Source organism: Epinephelus lanceolatus, chromosome 8, assembly GCF_041903045.1.
Source record: "Epinephelus lanceolatus isolate andai-2023 chromosome 8, ASM4190304v1, whole genome shotgun sequence".
Lineage (NCBI taxonomy): Eukaryota > Metazoa > Chordata > Actinopteri > Perciformes > Serranidae > Epinephelus > Epinephelus lanceolatus.
In genome coordinates, this window is record NC_135741.1 from 14598323 (window position 1) to 14613225 (window position 14903).

Genomic DNA, 14903 nt, shown 5'->3' on the forward strand with positions numbered 1-14903 from the left:
ACAACCGGACCGAGACCTTCTTGAAGAGGTGGTCTGTATGGTCTGTATGGTTTGACTAAAATGAACAATGACAGCAATATAGTCCACGATGACCAGCGCTAAAATCAACCTGCGTAGTTGTCCCTCCATTGTGACATTAGAAAGTGTCACATTTATCTTGCAAGTGTACTCTTCTTCAACATTTGTTTACTTCCTGGATTTTTCCCACATGGAAATTCTGATCAATCAAGAGCAGCTTTCTCACAGGCATTTTATCTGGTCCGCTTGTAAATGCTGCCTTGAGAACATGAACCAACTCTAGGCAATTATACAGCTTTGTAACAAAATCAGTCCCTGATATGGACCAAAGCAAGACAACTCTAGGGTCCTGCTTATACGACAACGATTTCAACTGAAACCGGTAAACTTTAGTTGCGTTTTGGCCAATTGTTTACACGACAGCTGCATTTTGGGTGCCTGAAAACGCAATGGCACCGTCTACGTTGTCATATAAACTTGCAATATGCAGTTCCTCTGAAAAAGGAGACTTTTCGCACATGCGCATTACGCTTCCAGTCACTAGGCATGCGCGAGAAAGTCGACCATCACGACAACAATGGCAGACTCCCGAGCTCTGCTTGTGCTGCTCACCCTATTGAATTTATCAAAGCTTCCCCAGCAACGTGTAGATTTACTGTAGCAACTCCACCTCGTCGTCCATCCAGACAAACGTTTGTGCGGTTGCCATTTTGTTTGTTTATACATCACTGCACTGTAGAAGGAAGCGTAAGCGTCACACCACCAACTACTGGCCTGGCATGTATACTGCAGCGTTTTTGCTGATCCGTGTGCTCAGCGATTGTTATCAAAACGCTGTCGTCTGAACTTTTTTCAAAACAAAAATGAGAAACAATTCTGTTTTCAGTGGATTGTTTCCATGTAAACATGGCCTAGGTCTGAAAGCACCCAATACTGACCTCCAGTTATTTTAGCTGGCAGGGTGGGGGAAACAATTATATCAGGGGGACCATGGCCCCTCCTTGGGAGCCCCACTGGCTAAAAGCACAATCTTGGCTCACAAAATGTGACAGAGTAGAAGTATAAGGAGGCAGAAAATGGAAATATTTAAGTACAAGTACCTCAGACGTGTACTTAAGTACAGTACATTTCCACCACTCTGTATTTAAATGTCTGACCTGTAAGTTCAACTTTAACAACATGAGCTGTCCAGGTTGTTATCCTGTGATCACACCATGAACCCGAGCTGTTTATACCATGAAACATGAAGCAATATTAAGTGTGCTGAGTTCACACTGAGACTTTTGTCCGCTTTACTTTGAGCCCACTGACCTCCTGTCAGCTGGATGAATGAATGACCAGACTTGGCTCATGTTTGAAAGGGCGGGTCAGTGTCTCCCCCCGAACAGGCCAATAAAACAGGAGCGCTGCTTGCAGCCTGGATTGTGTGTTGCATAACCACACTGCAGATCCACAGCGGCGGCGGCCAGTGTCGGTTCAACCCCTCATTCATCGGTTTACTTCTTCACAATGGCAGCTCCGAAGAAAGTCTGCATCATCGGCTCCGGAAACTGGCAAGTCGATGTGTTAATGTATTGAAGTGTGAACTGTTTAACATGGCTAACTTTGCTGTGCGCTGTCATTTATCTGTGTGTGACACATCGCGTGTTAACCCGGTGAACCGTTGCTAGCCAATTTAGCATCACTGGGTAACCAGCAAGCTAACGTTAACTATCAGGTAGCAACATTTCCATGGTGACATTACTGAAGTTTGACTTGTACCACTGTCTACTATGTGACATTTAGTTAGCTGTGAGATAAGCCAGTGTTAACCTTGATTAGTGAGCTATGAAACCAGCTGAGTGGACAGAAAAATGGCCACATGCCAGTCACGATTAACGTTACTGGGGTTTTGCCCTAAGGTTAGCCACGTTAGCGTTACTGTGTCAACAAAGGAAGTACTCCCCTTTGCACCTTTACAAAAGAAATATGCTAAAATTATTTTGCAGCCTGCGTCTGGGCATGGCTCTCCATATTTGCCAATAGAAGCTCTCAATGGATGGTTCTGTCAGGGTGGCGCCAAACCCCATTTTGTAATCTTACAATTTAAAGTTACCATGTCGACTTCAAAATCCAAGAGGGTAAAACATGATTTAAAGTCATAAATTAATCATTTAAGTGCTCTAGTAAATTCGGCATATAGCTTTAATTGATCAACCAAACTTAATTTACTTTATTAGTTAAAACATCTGTTTTTATACTGGACTCTGCTTGTACAGTAATGTAGCCATTCTGTGAAGTAATTAAAAATACAGTTTGGGTTTTATCTGATGTTTTTATGCCGAATTCATGTGTGAGCCCCATATCATAAGAAAAATGACTGAAAATCATGATTAACCCTTTAAATATGCTGTTAAGTAAAGGAACATAAAATCACCAGGTTTGTCAGTGGAATTCAACATTATGTGTCAGCTGCAAAAACTGATGGCTTCCTCTGGGTGAAACCAAACTCCATCCAACAGCCAACTGTTGACTGTAGTTTTAGTTTACCTCGTCATGAATGAATCCTTTAAGTCCTCTAGTAAATTCGGCATATAGCTTTAGTTTATCAACCAAACTGTATTTACTTTATTAGTTAAAAACATCTGTTTTTATACACTGTTTGTACAGGAATGTAGCTATTGTTTTAAAGAAATCAAGAAGATTGCTGGTGCATTATGTGTTTTATGCCGAATTCATGTGTTGGCCCCAATTTATACTAAGAGTGACCTAAAATTATGTTTAACTCTGTGTAACATTGCTGTTAAGTAAATAAACATAAAATCAGCAGGTTTGTCAATGGAGTTCAGCATTCTGTATCAGCTAGAGAAATGCATGTAAAAGCCAACTGTTGAATGTAGTTTTAAGTTGCCTTGTTTACTTCAAAATCCAAGAGTGATAAAAACATAATTTCAAGTCATGAATAAATCATTTATATCCCCAAGTAAATTCAGCATATAGCTTTAGTTTAATCAACCAAGTTTCATTTACTTTATTAGTTAAAACACCTGTTTCTATACACTGTGTTAGTACAGGGATTTTGCTGTTGTTTTAAAGAAATCCAGAAGATCGTTAGTACAGTATGTGTTGTTTTTATGCCGAATTCATGTGTTGGCCCCATTTTATATTAAGAGTGACCTAAAATTATGTTTAACTCTGTAACATTGCTGTTCAGTAAATTAACATAAAGCAGGTTTGTCAATGGAGTTTGGCATACTGTATCAGCTAGATGCATATATGTAAGCACCTACAGTAGAAATATTTTAATGTTATTTTACCTATCCACAGTGGGTATGGCTTTACATTCTTGCCAGCAGAAGCCTTTAATGAGCCTTTGGGTTCAGTCCAACAGCCAACTGTTGAATGTAGTTTTAAGTTACCTTGTGTACTTCAAAATCCCAGAATTATAAACATAATTTAGAGCCAAAAATGAATCCTTAAAGTCCTCTTGTAATTCTGTACATAGCTTGAGTTTATCAGCCAAACAGGTGTATTTTATTAACCTAGTTAAAAAAGTCTGTATTTTTTACCCAGTGCTTGGTAGCTGTTGTTGGAAAGAAATTAAGTTTACGCTCATTATGGTTTAAATATTCTGATGCTGCATGAATGTGGTGGCCCTGAATTATGAGATGAATCATATTAAACACTAAAGTGACATAACTGTTGAGTAGAGGATCTTATCTTTTGATTTCTCTTGAGTTGGACATACTGTGTCAGCAACAACAGCTATGCAACATGTTGGCTCACGCTCCTTAGCACTTCTTGAGTAGAAATATGTCAGTTATTTTACAGCCGTCATTTACAATGAACATAGCTCTACATTCCTGTCAACAGAAGCCCCCAGTGGGTGGTTTCCTCAGGGTGAAACCAAACTCCACTCAGCAGTTAGGTAGTTTAAGGTTACCTAGTCTACTTCAAGTCATGAATGAATCCTGTATGTCCTCTTGTGAATTCACGCATATAGATAAAACATCTGTTTTTATGTTTAAAATGTTTGTTCGGGATTGAGTCTATTGTTGGAAAGAAATTAAGTTAAAGCTTGTTGCTGTGTTTGTTGTTCTTATGCTGAATTAATGTGTTGGCTCTGAGTCAGTAGAGGAGTGCTTTAAAATCATGTAAAGCATTATGTAACATTACTTATGAGTAAAAATAAAACCAACAGAATTCTCAGTGGAGTTTGGTGCAGCTTTGTCTACACCAGATGGCCACATATTTCAGCTTATGAGTGCAGCTTGCCAGGTCATCCTGCTGCAGAACAGAGAGCAGCAACCCCAGAGTGATCCAAAAAGAAAACACATGGAGCCACAACTATTAACGACCTAATGATCTCACCACCAGTCACATGATATAAATAACTCTGAAGTGTTGAGCATCAAAACTTAAAAGGCAAAATCAGTGGAGTGCAGAAACTTTTCATTTACAGTGGTTATAAATGCATCGTGGATGTAAGCACGATCTCTTGTGTAGATCAAATACTAACCTGTCACTATTAACGACACAGGGGCTCTGCCATCGCCAAGATAGTGGGTGCCAATGCTGCTCAAAATTCCAATTTTGACACCACTGTAAAAATGTGGGTGTTTGAAGAGACGGTGAACGGGCGCAAACTGACTGAAATCATCAACACTGACCATGAAAATGTGAAGTACCTTCCTGGGCACAAGCTGCCAGCTAACGTGGTAAGAAGTCGTTGGTTTCTAACAGTGTTCTGTGTTTAAAGCACCAGACTTAAATATATGTCACTCCTTTCAACATCATCCTCACCCTCCTCTTCTTCCTCAGCTGGCTGTTCCAGACCTGGTGGAGGCGTCCAGTGATGCAGACATTTTGGTGTTTGTGATCCCGCACCAGTTTGTTGGGAAAGTGTGTGACACCATAAAGGGGAAGATAAAGACAGACGCACTGGGGATATCGCTCATCAAGGTTGGACTTGAATATTTCACCTTTTTGTTTCTAAATATTGGTGCAACACTTCTTCATGACTCAGAGTTTAGAACAGCCGTAAGCCAGCCGTGGTCTTTGACCCAGATACCAGCCTGCTGTGGCTTAATGTAAATACACAGCTTGTGTGTTTGTGTTCCTCCAGGGCGTCGACGAGGGACCTGATGGACTCAAACTTATCTCTGACGTGATTCAGGAGAAGCTCGGTATCACCATGAGTGTGCTGATGGGGGCCAACATCGCCAATGAGGTTGCTGATGAGAAGTTCTGCGAGACCACCATTGGTTAGTTTGATTATGTTGCTTTTTATTTCTTGCTTTGACATATTTTTTGATTGCGCAGCATAGGGTTGGTGTTATTTTTGAAGAAGGTTTCTTGTTTAATCAGGACAGAGTTGCACTTTGGTCCAGTTTTAAAGTTACAGTAAGCAGGTTTTACCCTTGAAACAGGAAGCGTGTTTGTTGTGGTTTGTGTCACGCAGCCCTTTAGCATTGTCAGCATGCAAGTGACAGCTTAATCAGCTTCTAAGTTGCTGTGTAAATGACAGACGGGCTGGTTCAGTTTGATATTTGCTTTCTTCATGTATGTTGTTACGGCCTCCATACAAACACAGAAATCCTGGCTCCATAGGGGCAGGAGGCTGCAACATATAAAAGAGGACGCCACACTAAAAATAACAGCTTACCCACAAGCTTTATTTTTATAACCCAAAATATTAACCAAAACACAAACAACTAAGAGAGAAACAAAAGGGACTGGAGACCCCGGCCAAAAAGAACAGAAGGAGGGAAGACGCTGAGCCAACCACGCAGTGGGCTGTCGCTCCCAGCATCTCCCCCTAAACTACCTGAACAGGAACTAAACCTAGAATAAACAAAAAGACGAATAAAGTAACTACCGGTAATCTCCAGCCAACAACAAACTAACACAACAAAACTCCAGCTCCTAAATGAGCATGGGGGAAAAAACCTGCTTGGGGAAAGAAAACAAAGGAGGAAAAGAGGAAAAACTCCTCACCACATGTGCTGGTGTCTGTGCCGTGTGCCGAACCCTGTCTCTACTCTCCCTGTCCCTCTTATCCCCTCCTCCTCTCTCTACCTGAGTGCCAATTGCACTCAGGTGCGCAGCAGGCAGAGGGAGGAGGGAGACAAGCCTGACAGGAGAGAGAGACAGCACAGGCTGCGGCACGTAACATATGTGTACTCACATGACGACATGCTTCATGGGTTTACTGTTGGTGTGTGACAGGATTATTATTTATTGGATCAGAGCTGGCTGATACCACTTTTTGCCTTGGAGCATTACAGCTGTGCTGATGCAGTCAGTTTTTTAATCATGACTTTTAATAAAAGTCTACTAATTTAAATGGTGGTGAAAATAAGATAACCTGTTTTTATTTTTGTTTGCAGGGTGTAAGAATAAAAACCACGGGGCTCTGCTGAAGGAACTCATGCAGACCAACAACTTCCGAGTCACCGTGGTAGAAGAGTATGACGTGGTGGAAATCTGTGGAGCCTTGAAGGTGAGCTTTTATTATAAAACAGCTGCATGTTGCAGAAGTGGGGCTCATGGTTGTGTTTAAAATTGCATACTAATGTACTGCATACTGCACAGTCAGTACAACATACAGCCAACTAAATTAATGATTAAGTGTGCCATTACCAGCAGACTGTTCATGTCATCCACCCACCCCACTGGTGGGCTCAGCCTTAGAGATAGGGTAAGGAGCTCAGAGTAGAGCCGCTGCTCCTTTGTGCCAAAAGGGGTCAGTTGAGGTGGTTCGGGCATCTGATCATGATGCCTCCTGGGCGTGTGTTGGGCATGGGTAACTGGTAGGAGGCCCCGGGGCAGACCCAGAACACGCTGGAGGAATTACATATCTCATCTGGCCTGGAACACCTTGGGGTCCCCCAGGAGGATCTGGAAAGTGTTTCTGGGGAGAGGGACGACTGGGGTGCTTTGCTCGGCCTGCTGCCCCCGCGACCCGGCCCCCAGATACGTGGATGGATGGATGAATGGATTAATACTGTGGGAGAAATTTATATTGTTTTATTAATTTTTTCAAAGTGATACAAACAATACACAAAAGTTAGTTACACTCAAAAGTGTGATTACAAAATGGTGGCTGGTAGAATTTAGAATACACCAGCAACTTTGACTGGTGGAAGAAAAAGACAACTACTAAATTGCTCTCAGTCCGCCATTGGACAGTCTGAAGAGCAGCTGTGCATTTTAAGGCAGTTACGTATGTTGAGTGAGCTCACGTCTTGTAATCGGAAATTCTTGCAAAACTGCGTTGTCATCCTACGTTGTCAACTACATTGATATCCACATACTCTGCTGTTTGACGCACTACATACTCACTTTGACCTCTTACTTGGTGTGAACAGTATGTTACTATGTGATTTTGAACAGAACACAAGCCTGTTTGTCTCACACTGAGTCATCTTACTAAATTATGATTATGTAATATGGAACGTTTCGTTAAGTTTAACAATTGACTGTTTAATGAGTGATGAGAGAGTCTTTGTACGCTGAGCAGGAGCCAGACAAAGACCTAACCTACTTAGTTACATTCCACCACTGCACTCCTGTCAAATACAATACATCTTTGTAAAGGTAAAACAACTTTATTAGATTCACAAGATTATACTGCCAGTAAGAGAATGCTGACAAATCATAGAAAGTGACGTGTTTCGAATCTAAGCAGCAACACGGACTGAATAAGTCTTCTCCTGGGATACACACCCGACTCCAAATGTTGAATAAAACATAAAGCCAGTGTACTTACAATTTCAAAAAGGCCCCGCGTTTACAGATTTACATTTAATTTAGCAGGCATATTTACGAGGGGACATTTTTCATGTCATTAGCTGGTGAGTTAAAAGCCATTAGACATTTATCCTCTCACAGGCGTCACACATTTTAATAGAAATTAACATTATAGATGTAACTTGTTTCTAATGTCTTTTTACCAAATTACAGCTGAAACACTTATAACAGTGACTGATTCACCAAATTTTAAGCAAGAAAGACGGAGCGTGATTAGATTCCATCTTCTCAGACATGATGATTTGCTGCTGTTCTGTTTTTATGCCTCTGTGCCGTCATAGCTGTGGATGGAGGAGTTATGTTTTCAGGTTTTCCATCTGTCTCTTTCTTGTGAACGCGATAACTCAGGAACACTTTGAGGGAATTTTTTTTTGCACAAACGTTCACTTGATTTAGATTTTGGTGGTTTAAGGAAAGCATGTTTTGGCTACAACTCAAGAATTCATGCACTAAGTATGACAAAATTTCACACAAATGTCTAACTGCATAAAATAATTAAGTGATGACATTTTATATCCAGTAGGCCAAAGGTCAGCTTCACTTCTCTTGCCATTATTCAGCATCATATTGAGATATATAAAAGAACAAGGTAATAAATAACTGTTATTTTTAACATTGTGTCTCTAGCTCTTTGCTAACACTTTCCCTCCTCGTCTGTCCCTCAGAACATTGTCGCGGTCGGAGCAGGTTTCTGTGATGGTCTGGGCTTTGGAGACAACACAAAAGCAGCAGTGATCAGGTTGGGCCTGATGGAGATGATTGCCTTCGCCCGCATTTTTTGCACCGCTGGTCCCGTGTCCTCTGCAACCTTCCTGGAGAGCTGTGGTGTGGCCGACCTCATTACAACCTGCTATGGTGGCCGCAACCGCAAAGTCGCTGAAGCTTTTGTGAAGACGGGGAAGGTGAGAGCTTTTATTCAATTGTCAAATGCTTTTACTGTTTTTGAGAAAAGGACATTTGTCCAACTTGTGTGGGTTTTAAGAAATGATCAGATTCAGCAGCCAGACATGATGATTGCTTTAAATAACTAAATAAAAGAGGTGGTCTGTGTTGTGTCACTGACTGGGTGATTATGTAACTCTTCAGCTGATGCTTCACAGAAGCTTTATTGCAGAGCAAAGTACACAGTTTAAGCCCAGGACCATACGACAAGAGCTTAGAGGGAAAACTAAAATAAAAACATTATTATCTTTAATAATCCACCACAAACTGTGATATCTTGTTTTATAAACCATTTTGAACTTTTACTCTGAAGACACACTCTCTTCATACTAGCACAACTCTTTCTAAATAAAAGCTCCAACCTTTATAATATAACTGAAGGGACAAATAATAGTGCAGCATTAAAGTAAAATACTTTATGAAATAAATAAACTTGGAAAAAAATTGTTTAGGTATGCTGGACCATACCAAAGGTTGTAAAATTCAAGCAGCACCCTCCGAGGCTGAAAAATTAAGCTAAGTGCCCAAAACTGCAGTTCATCTAATGGCCACTTGAGGCTGGCACTAGAAGCGAGTCAATCCTCACAGAGCCCCATGTTAAAATGTTCAACTTTACAGCAGAAATAAACATGTTTACAGCCTGGTAGGGCTGGGGGGGGTTTATATAAGGCACTCGTTTACTTTTATTAAGGCTTAAAGTTACGCATAATTAAGGGTGTGGCTGCTTTGAGTGACAGCTTGGTGCTGTCTGTTGAAAAGTCACTACCATGGTGACAATGTGAATCTGGCATCACAAAATATCTATGTTATCAAACCAACGGAGTACAGGTGTAGCTCTTTCAGTGTGTTTTCAGTTCATGAAAGTTAATCGTAACAATTTTGTTGCCCAAGAAAAGTCTTGTTTAGCATTTTATTGTACCAACGACCCTTAAAGGAGTCGACTGTTCAGTTTTTCCAATAAATACACTTTGTTTAAATGGTTTTAAGCCTGTTTTTTGCTTGCGAAAATTAGCATTTGCACTATCACACTTAAAATAGACTGTAATTGCACTGTGCTAACCAAGCTAGCAGCTAGCATTAGTGTTGGCTCCGATCTTTTGGTCAAAATATGGTCATCTCTGGCTCCAAAAATCCAAGATAGTGACTGTTAATAAATGCCAAACTGGAGGCTTCAAAACAGGAGTTCTCAAACCAATAGGTGGTGTCACAGTGGCCACGTCCATTGTTTTATACAGTCTGTAGTAAAATTGAAGTCATAAAATAAAAAGTAAAATTGGAACATGTTTGTTCCCATGTAACAAGAGTTCACACTTCTGCCTGTCATGTTTCTTCTCAGTCCATTGAGGAGCTGGAGAAAGAGATGCTGAACGGTCAGAAGCTGCAGGGACCAGCCACAGCAGCCGAGGTCTATCTCATCCTCAAACACAAAGACCTAGTGGACAAGTAAGTTGAGCAGCAACATTAAAACACAGAATCTCACAGATGGTCAGAAATACATCAGTCCAGCTTTATTTTTTGCACTCAACAACGCCTCCTCCTTCCTCCCAGGTTCCCGCTGTTCAACGCAGTGTATCAGATCTGCTATCAGGGCCATCCAGTCACAGAGTTCATAAGCTGTTTGCAGAACCACCCAGAGCACATGTAAACAACAACAAACTGACCAAGTGCCTTCTGAACGGAGAACATTACCATTCCTCACCTGTTACCCGTCACAAATAGTCGGGGGGATGACCAGTCACTCCACAGCTGTCGTGCAACCAAACGACTCCAGCCAGCGAGTGCAGTCCACGTTCACTCTTTCGGAGAGGTTGCATAACATTTGTGTGTTAAGCCCTCTACTTTGTCCTTAACACTGAGTTTCTTTTAAGTGCTTTCTTTTATTTCCTGTCATACATGAAACTTGAAGGATAATTGGATTTTCAGTCTCCGTGTGACGCTCAGAGAGCTCTTTTTGCCTGAGATCTCTTTTTTTCTCTAAAATCAGTATGCATGATGTCACTTTTGTAGACAGCAACCAAGTTTAAAACACTAATATAGATGTAGAGACTTGACTTGATATCAAAATGTTCTTAAAACCGTCTCTGGCTGACTCTTGTTTTAATCAACCCTTGACTGCCATTCAGTTGATAACACCTTTGTACAGTGTTTATATGGCACCACATCATGCATTCAGATTTTGGCAGGGCCGACCACTCAGGGCAGAGACCTGTTGAAAGCCTTCTGTAGAGGGGATTATCATTATCTAATGTGAATGGTGCCGTCCAGTGAATGCCTGTCCATCACAACTTATTTAATAATAGATGTAATACCTCACCTCATTATGTCTGTGTGTGTGCTCAAAGTGTCTTACATGAACCACTATATTTCCTGTCCTGTACTGTATATTACCATACTGTCGAACGCACAGCAACTGTTTTTAACAAGAAAATGCAAGTGCCTTAGAATGCACGGTTGCTAAATCTTGGCCATTGTTTTTTTTTTCTTTTTTTTTTTCTTTCTGTCCAACCAAAGACTTCTTAATGTCCGTCAACAATGCCATTTGTTATAATGTGAACCTGCCTGACCCCATGTCCACCAAGTATGTTGGAAATTATGTCAACACGTATCTGTGAATAAACTAATTCTGTTGTCAAATCATCACTGGAATCATTCTTGACTCCATTGCATTAGAAAGGTAGTTATCTCTATTGTAACCACACAGCAGCTCCTCCTCTCCGTTCTCCAAAGCCTGTCTGCTCTGAGCACATCCAATGTCACTTTAGCATGACCACTCCCATGCTGCGCTCACACTTCATATTGTGCTGTTTTTTAAATGACGCATGCTACTCTTCCAACACCCCATTTCTATCCAAACATTTTTATGACATACTACACCATGATGTGTTTCTATACTATGACTTTTTTTTGTGATTTTTGACAACATACTATACTATGACTTTTTTCATGATTTTTAACGACATACGATACTTTGACATTCTTTTCATAGTTTCTGACGACATACTATAGTAAGTTTTTAATGATTTCTGATGACTTACTATACTATGACTTTTTTATTGATTTTTGTTGTGACATACTATACTATGACTTTTTTTCATGATTTTTGATGACACACTATACTATGACTTTTTTTTCATGGTTTTTGATGACATATTAAACTATTACTTTTTTTCATGATTTTTAACAACATACCAAACTGACTTTTTTCATGATTTTTAACAACATACTATACTATGACTTTTTTTCATGATTTTTGATGACATACAGTACAGGCCAAAAGTTTGGACACACCTTCTCATTCAATGCGTTTTCTTTATTTTCATGACTATTTACATTGTAGATTCTCACTGAAGGCATCAAAACTATGAATGAACACGTGGAGTTATGTACTTAACAAAAAAAGGTGAAATAACTGAAAACATGTTTTATATTCTAGTTTCTTCAAAATAGCCACCCTTTGCTCTGATTACTGCTTTGCACACTCTTGGCATTCTCTCCATGAGCTTCAAGAGGTAGTCACCTGAAATGGTTTTCCAACAGTCTTGAAGGAGTTCCCAGAGGTGTTTAGCACTTGTTGGCCCCTTTGCCTTCACTCTGCGGTCCAGCTCACCCCAAACCATCTCGATTGGGTTCAGGTCCGGTGACTGTGGAGGCCAGGTCATCTGCCGCAGCACTCCATCACTCTCCTTCTTGGTCAAATAGCCCTTACACAGCCTGGAGGTGTGTTAGGGGTCATTGTCCTGTTGAAAAATAAATGATCGTCCAACTAAACGCAAACCGGATGGGATGGCATGTCGCTGCAGGATGCTGTGGTAGCCATGCTGGTTCAGTGTGCCTTCAATTTTGAATAAATCCCCAACAGTGTCACCAGCAAAACACCCCCACACCATCACACCTCCTCCTCCATGCTTCACAGTGGGAACCAGGCATGTGGAATCCATCCGTTCACCTTTTCTGCGTCTCACAAAGACACGGCAGTTGGAACCAAAGATCTCAAATTTGGACTCATCAGGCCAAAGCACAGATTTCCACTGGTCTAATGTCCATTCCTTGTGTTTCTTGGCCCAAACAAATCTCTTCTGCTTGTTGCCTCTCCTTAGCAGTGGTTTCCTAGCAGCTATTTGACCATGAAGGCCTGATTGGCGCAGTCTCCTCTTAACAGTTGTTCTAGAGATGGGTCTGCTGCTAGAACTCTGTGTGGCATTCATCTGGTCTCTGATCTGAGCTGCTGTTAACTTGCGATTTCTGAGGCTGGTGACTCGGATGAACTTATCCTCAGAAGCAGAGGTGACTCTTGGTCTTCCTTTCCTGGGTCGGTCCTCATGTGTGCCAGTTTCGTTGTAGCGCTTGATGGTTTTTGCGACTCCACTTGGGGACACATTTAAAGTTTTTGCAATTTTCCGGACTGACTGACCTTTATTTCTTAAAGTAATGATGGCCACTCGTTTTTCTTTAGTTAGCTGATTGGTTCTTGCCATAATATGAATTTTAACAGTTGTCCAATAGGGCTGTCGGCTGTGTATTAACCTGGCTTCTGCACAACACAACTGATGGTCCCAACCCCATTGATAAAGCAAGAAATTCCACTAATTAACCCTGATAAGGCACACCTGTGAAGTGGAAACCATTTCAGGTGACTACCTCTTGAAGCTCATGGAGAGAATGCCAAGAGTGTGCAAAGCAGTAATCAGAGCAAAGGGTGGCTATTTTGAAGAAACTAGAATATAAAACATGTTTTCAGTTATTTCACCTTTTTTTGTTAAGTACATAACTCCACATGTGTTCATTTATAGTTTTGATGCCTTCAGTGAGAATCTACAATGTAAATAGTCATGAAAATAAAGAAAACGCATTGAATGAGAAGGTGTGTCCAAACTTTTGGCCTGTACTGTACTATACCATGACTTTTTTCATGATTTTTCATGACATACTATACTATAAATTTTTTTCATGATTTTTCATGACATACTAAACTATGACTTTTTTTTCATGATTTTTGATGACACACTATACTATGACTTTTTTCATGGTTTTTGACAACATACTATATTATGACTTTTTTCATGATTTTTCATGACATACTATACTATGATTTTTTTCATGATTTTTGACGACATACTATACTGACTTTTTTTCATGATTTTTGACAACATACCAGACTATGACTTTTTTCATGATTTTTGACGACATACTATACTATGACTTTTTTTCATGATTTTTGACAACATACTAAACTATGACTTTTTTTTCATGATTTTTGATGACACACTCTACTATGACTTTTTTCATGGTTTTTGACAACATACTATATTATGACTTTTTTCATGATTTTTCATGACATACTATACTATGATTTTTTTTCATGATTTTTGACATACTATCCTATGACTTATTTTTTCATGATTTTTAACGACATACTATGACTCTTCTTCATGGTTTTTGACAACATACTATACTGACTTTTTTAATGATTTTTAATAACATACTATAGGTATAATATGTCATCAGCAATCATGAAAAAAAGTCATAGTATAGTATGTCGTCAAAAATAATTTAAAAAAAATCATAGAAAAGTATGTAGTCAAAAATCATAAAAAAATGTCATAGTATAGATTGTTGTCCAAAATCACTGAAAAAGCCATAGTATATGTCATCAAAAATTATTCAAAAAAGTCATACTACAGTATGTTGTAAAAAAATTTATAAAAAGATGTCATAGTATAGTATGTAGTTAAAACATCATAAAAAATGTCATAAAAACGTCGTAAGGTAATATGTTGACAAAAAACATCAAAATCATGTCATAGTATAGTATGTTGTAAAAAAAAAAATCAGTGTCACAGAATAGTAAAGTCATAGTATATTATGTTGTAAAATATCATTTAAAAATGTTGTGTAGTATGCCGATAAAAAAAAAAAAATTAAACATGCCATAGTATAGTATAGTAAATTCATAAAAAGTCGTAGTATAGTATGCCTCAATTTTAAAAAAAAAAAAAAAAAAAGTTGCAGTATCATAAGACGTCATACCACATAATGTCATAAAAGACTTTCTAACAATTTCATAAAAATGTATGTCATAAAAAAGTCAAGGTAAACTTTTCTTCATTATTATGATTAATTGGTGGTACTGGTACTATAAATAGCTGCCGCTG

At 39.5% G+C, this 14903-nt stretch overlaps 1 protein-coding gene across 1 annotated transcript; it reads left to right on the top strand.

The window, feature by feature from the left end:
* The first annotated feature begins 1418 nt into the window (after positions 1-1418).
* Positions 1419-11388, top strand: LOC117258704 (glycerol-3-phosphate dehydrogenase [NAD(+)], cytoplasmic). Its single transcript, XM_033629805.2, has 8 exons — positions 1419-1571; positions 4538-4715; positions 4819-4959; positions 5123-5261; positions 6387-6499; positions 8475-8711; positions 10088-10194; positions 10300-11388. Exons 1-8 carry the CDS (start codon positions 1528-1530, stop codon positions 10394-10396), a joined length of 1056 nt encoding a protein of 351 aa, XP_033485696.1. The 5' UTR covers positions 1419-1527; the 3' UTR covers positions 10397-11388.
* Positions 11389-14903: the final 3515 nt, after the last annotated feature.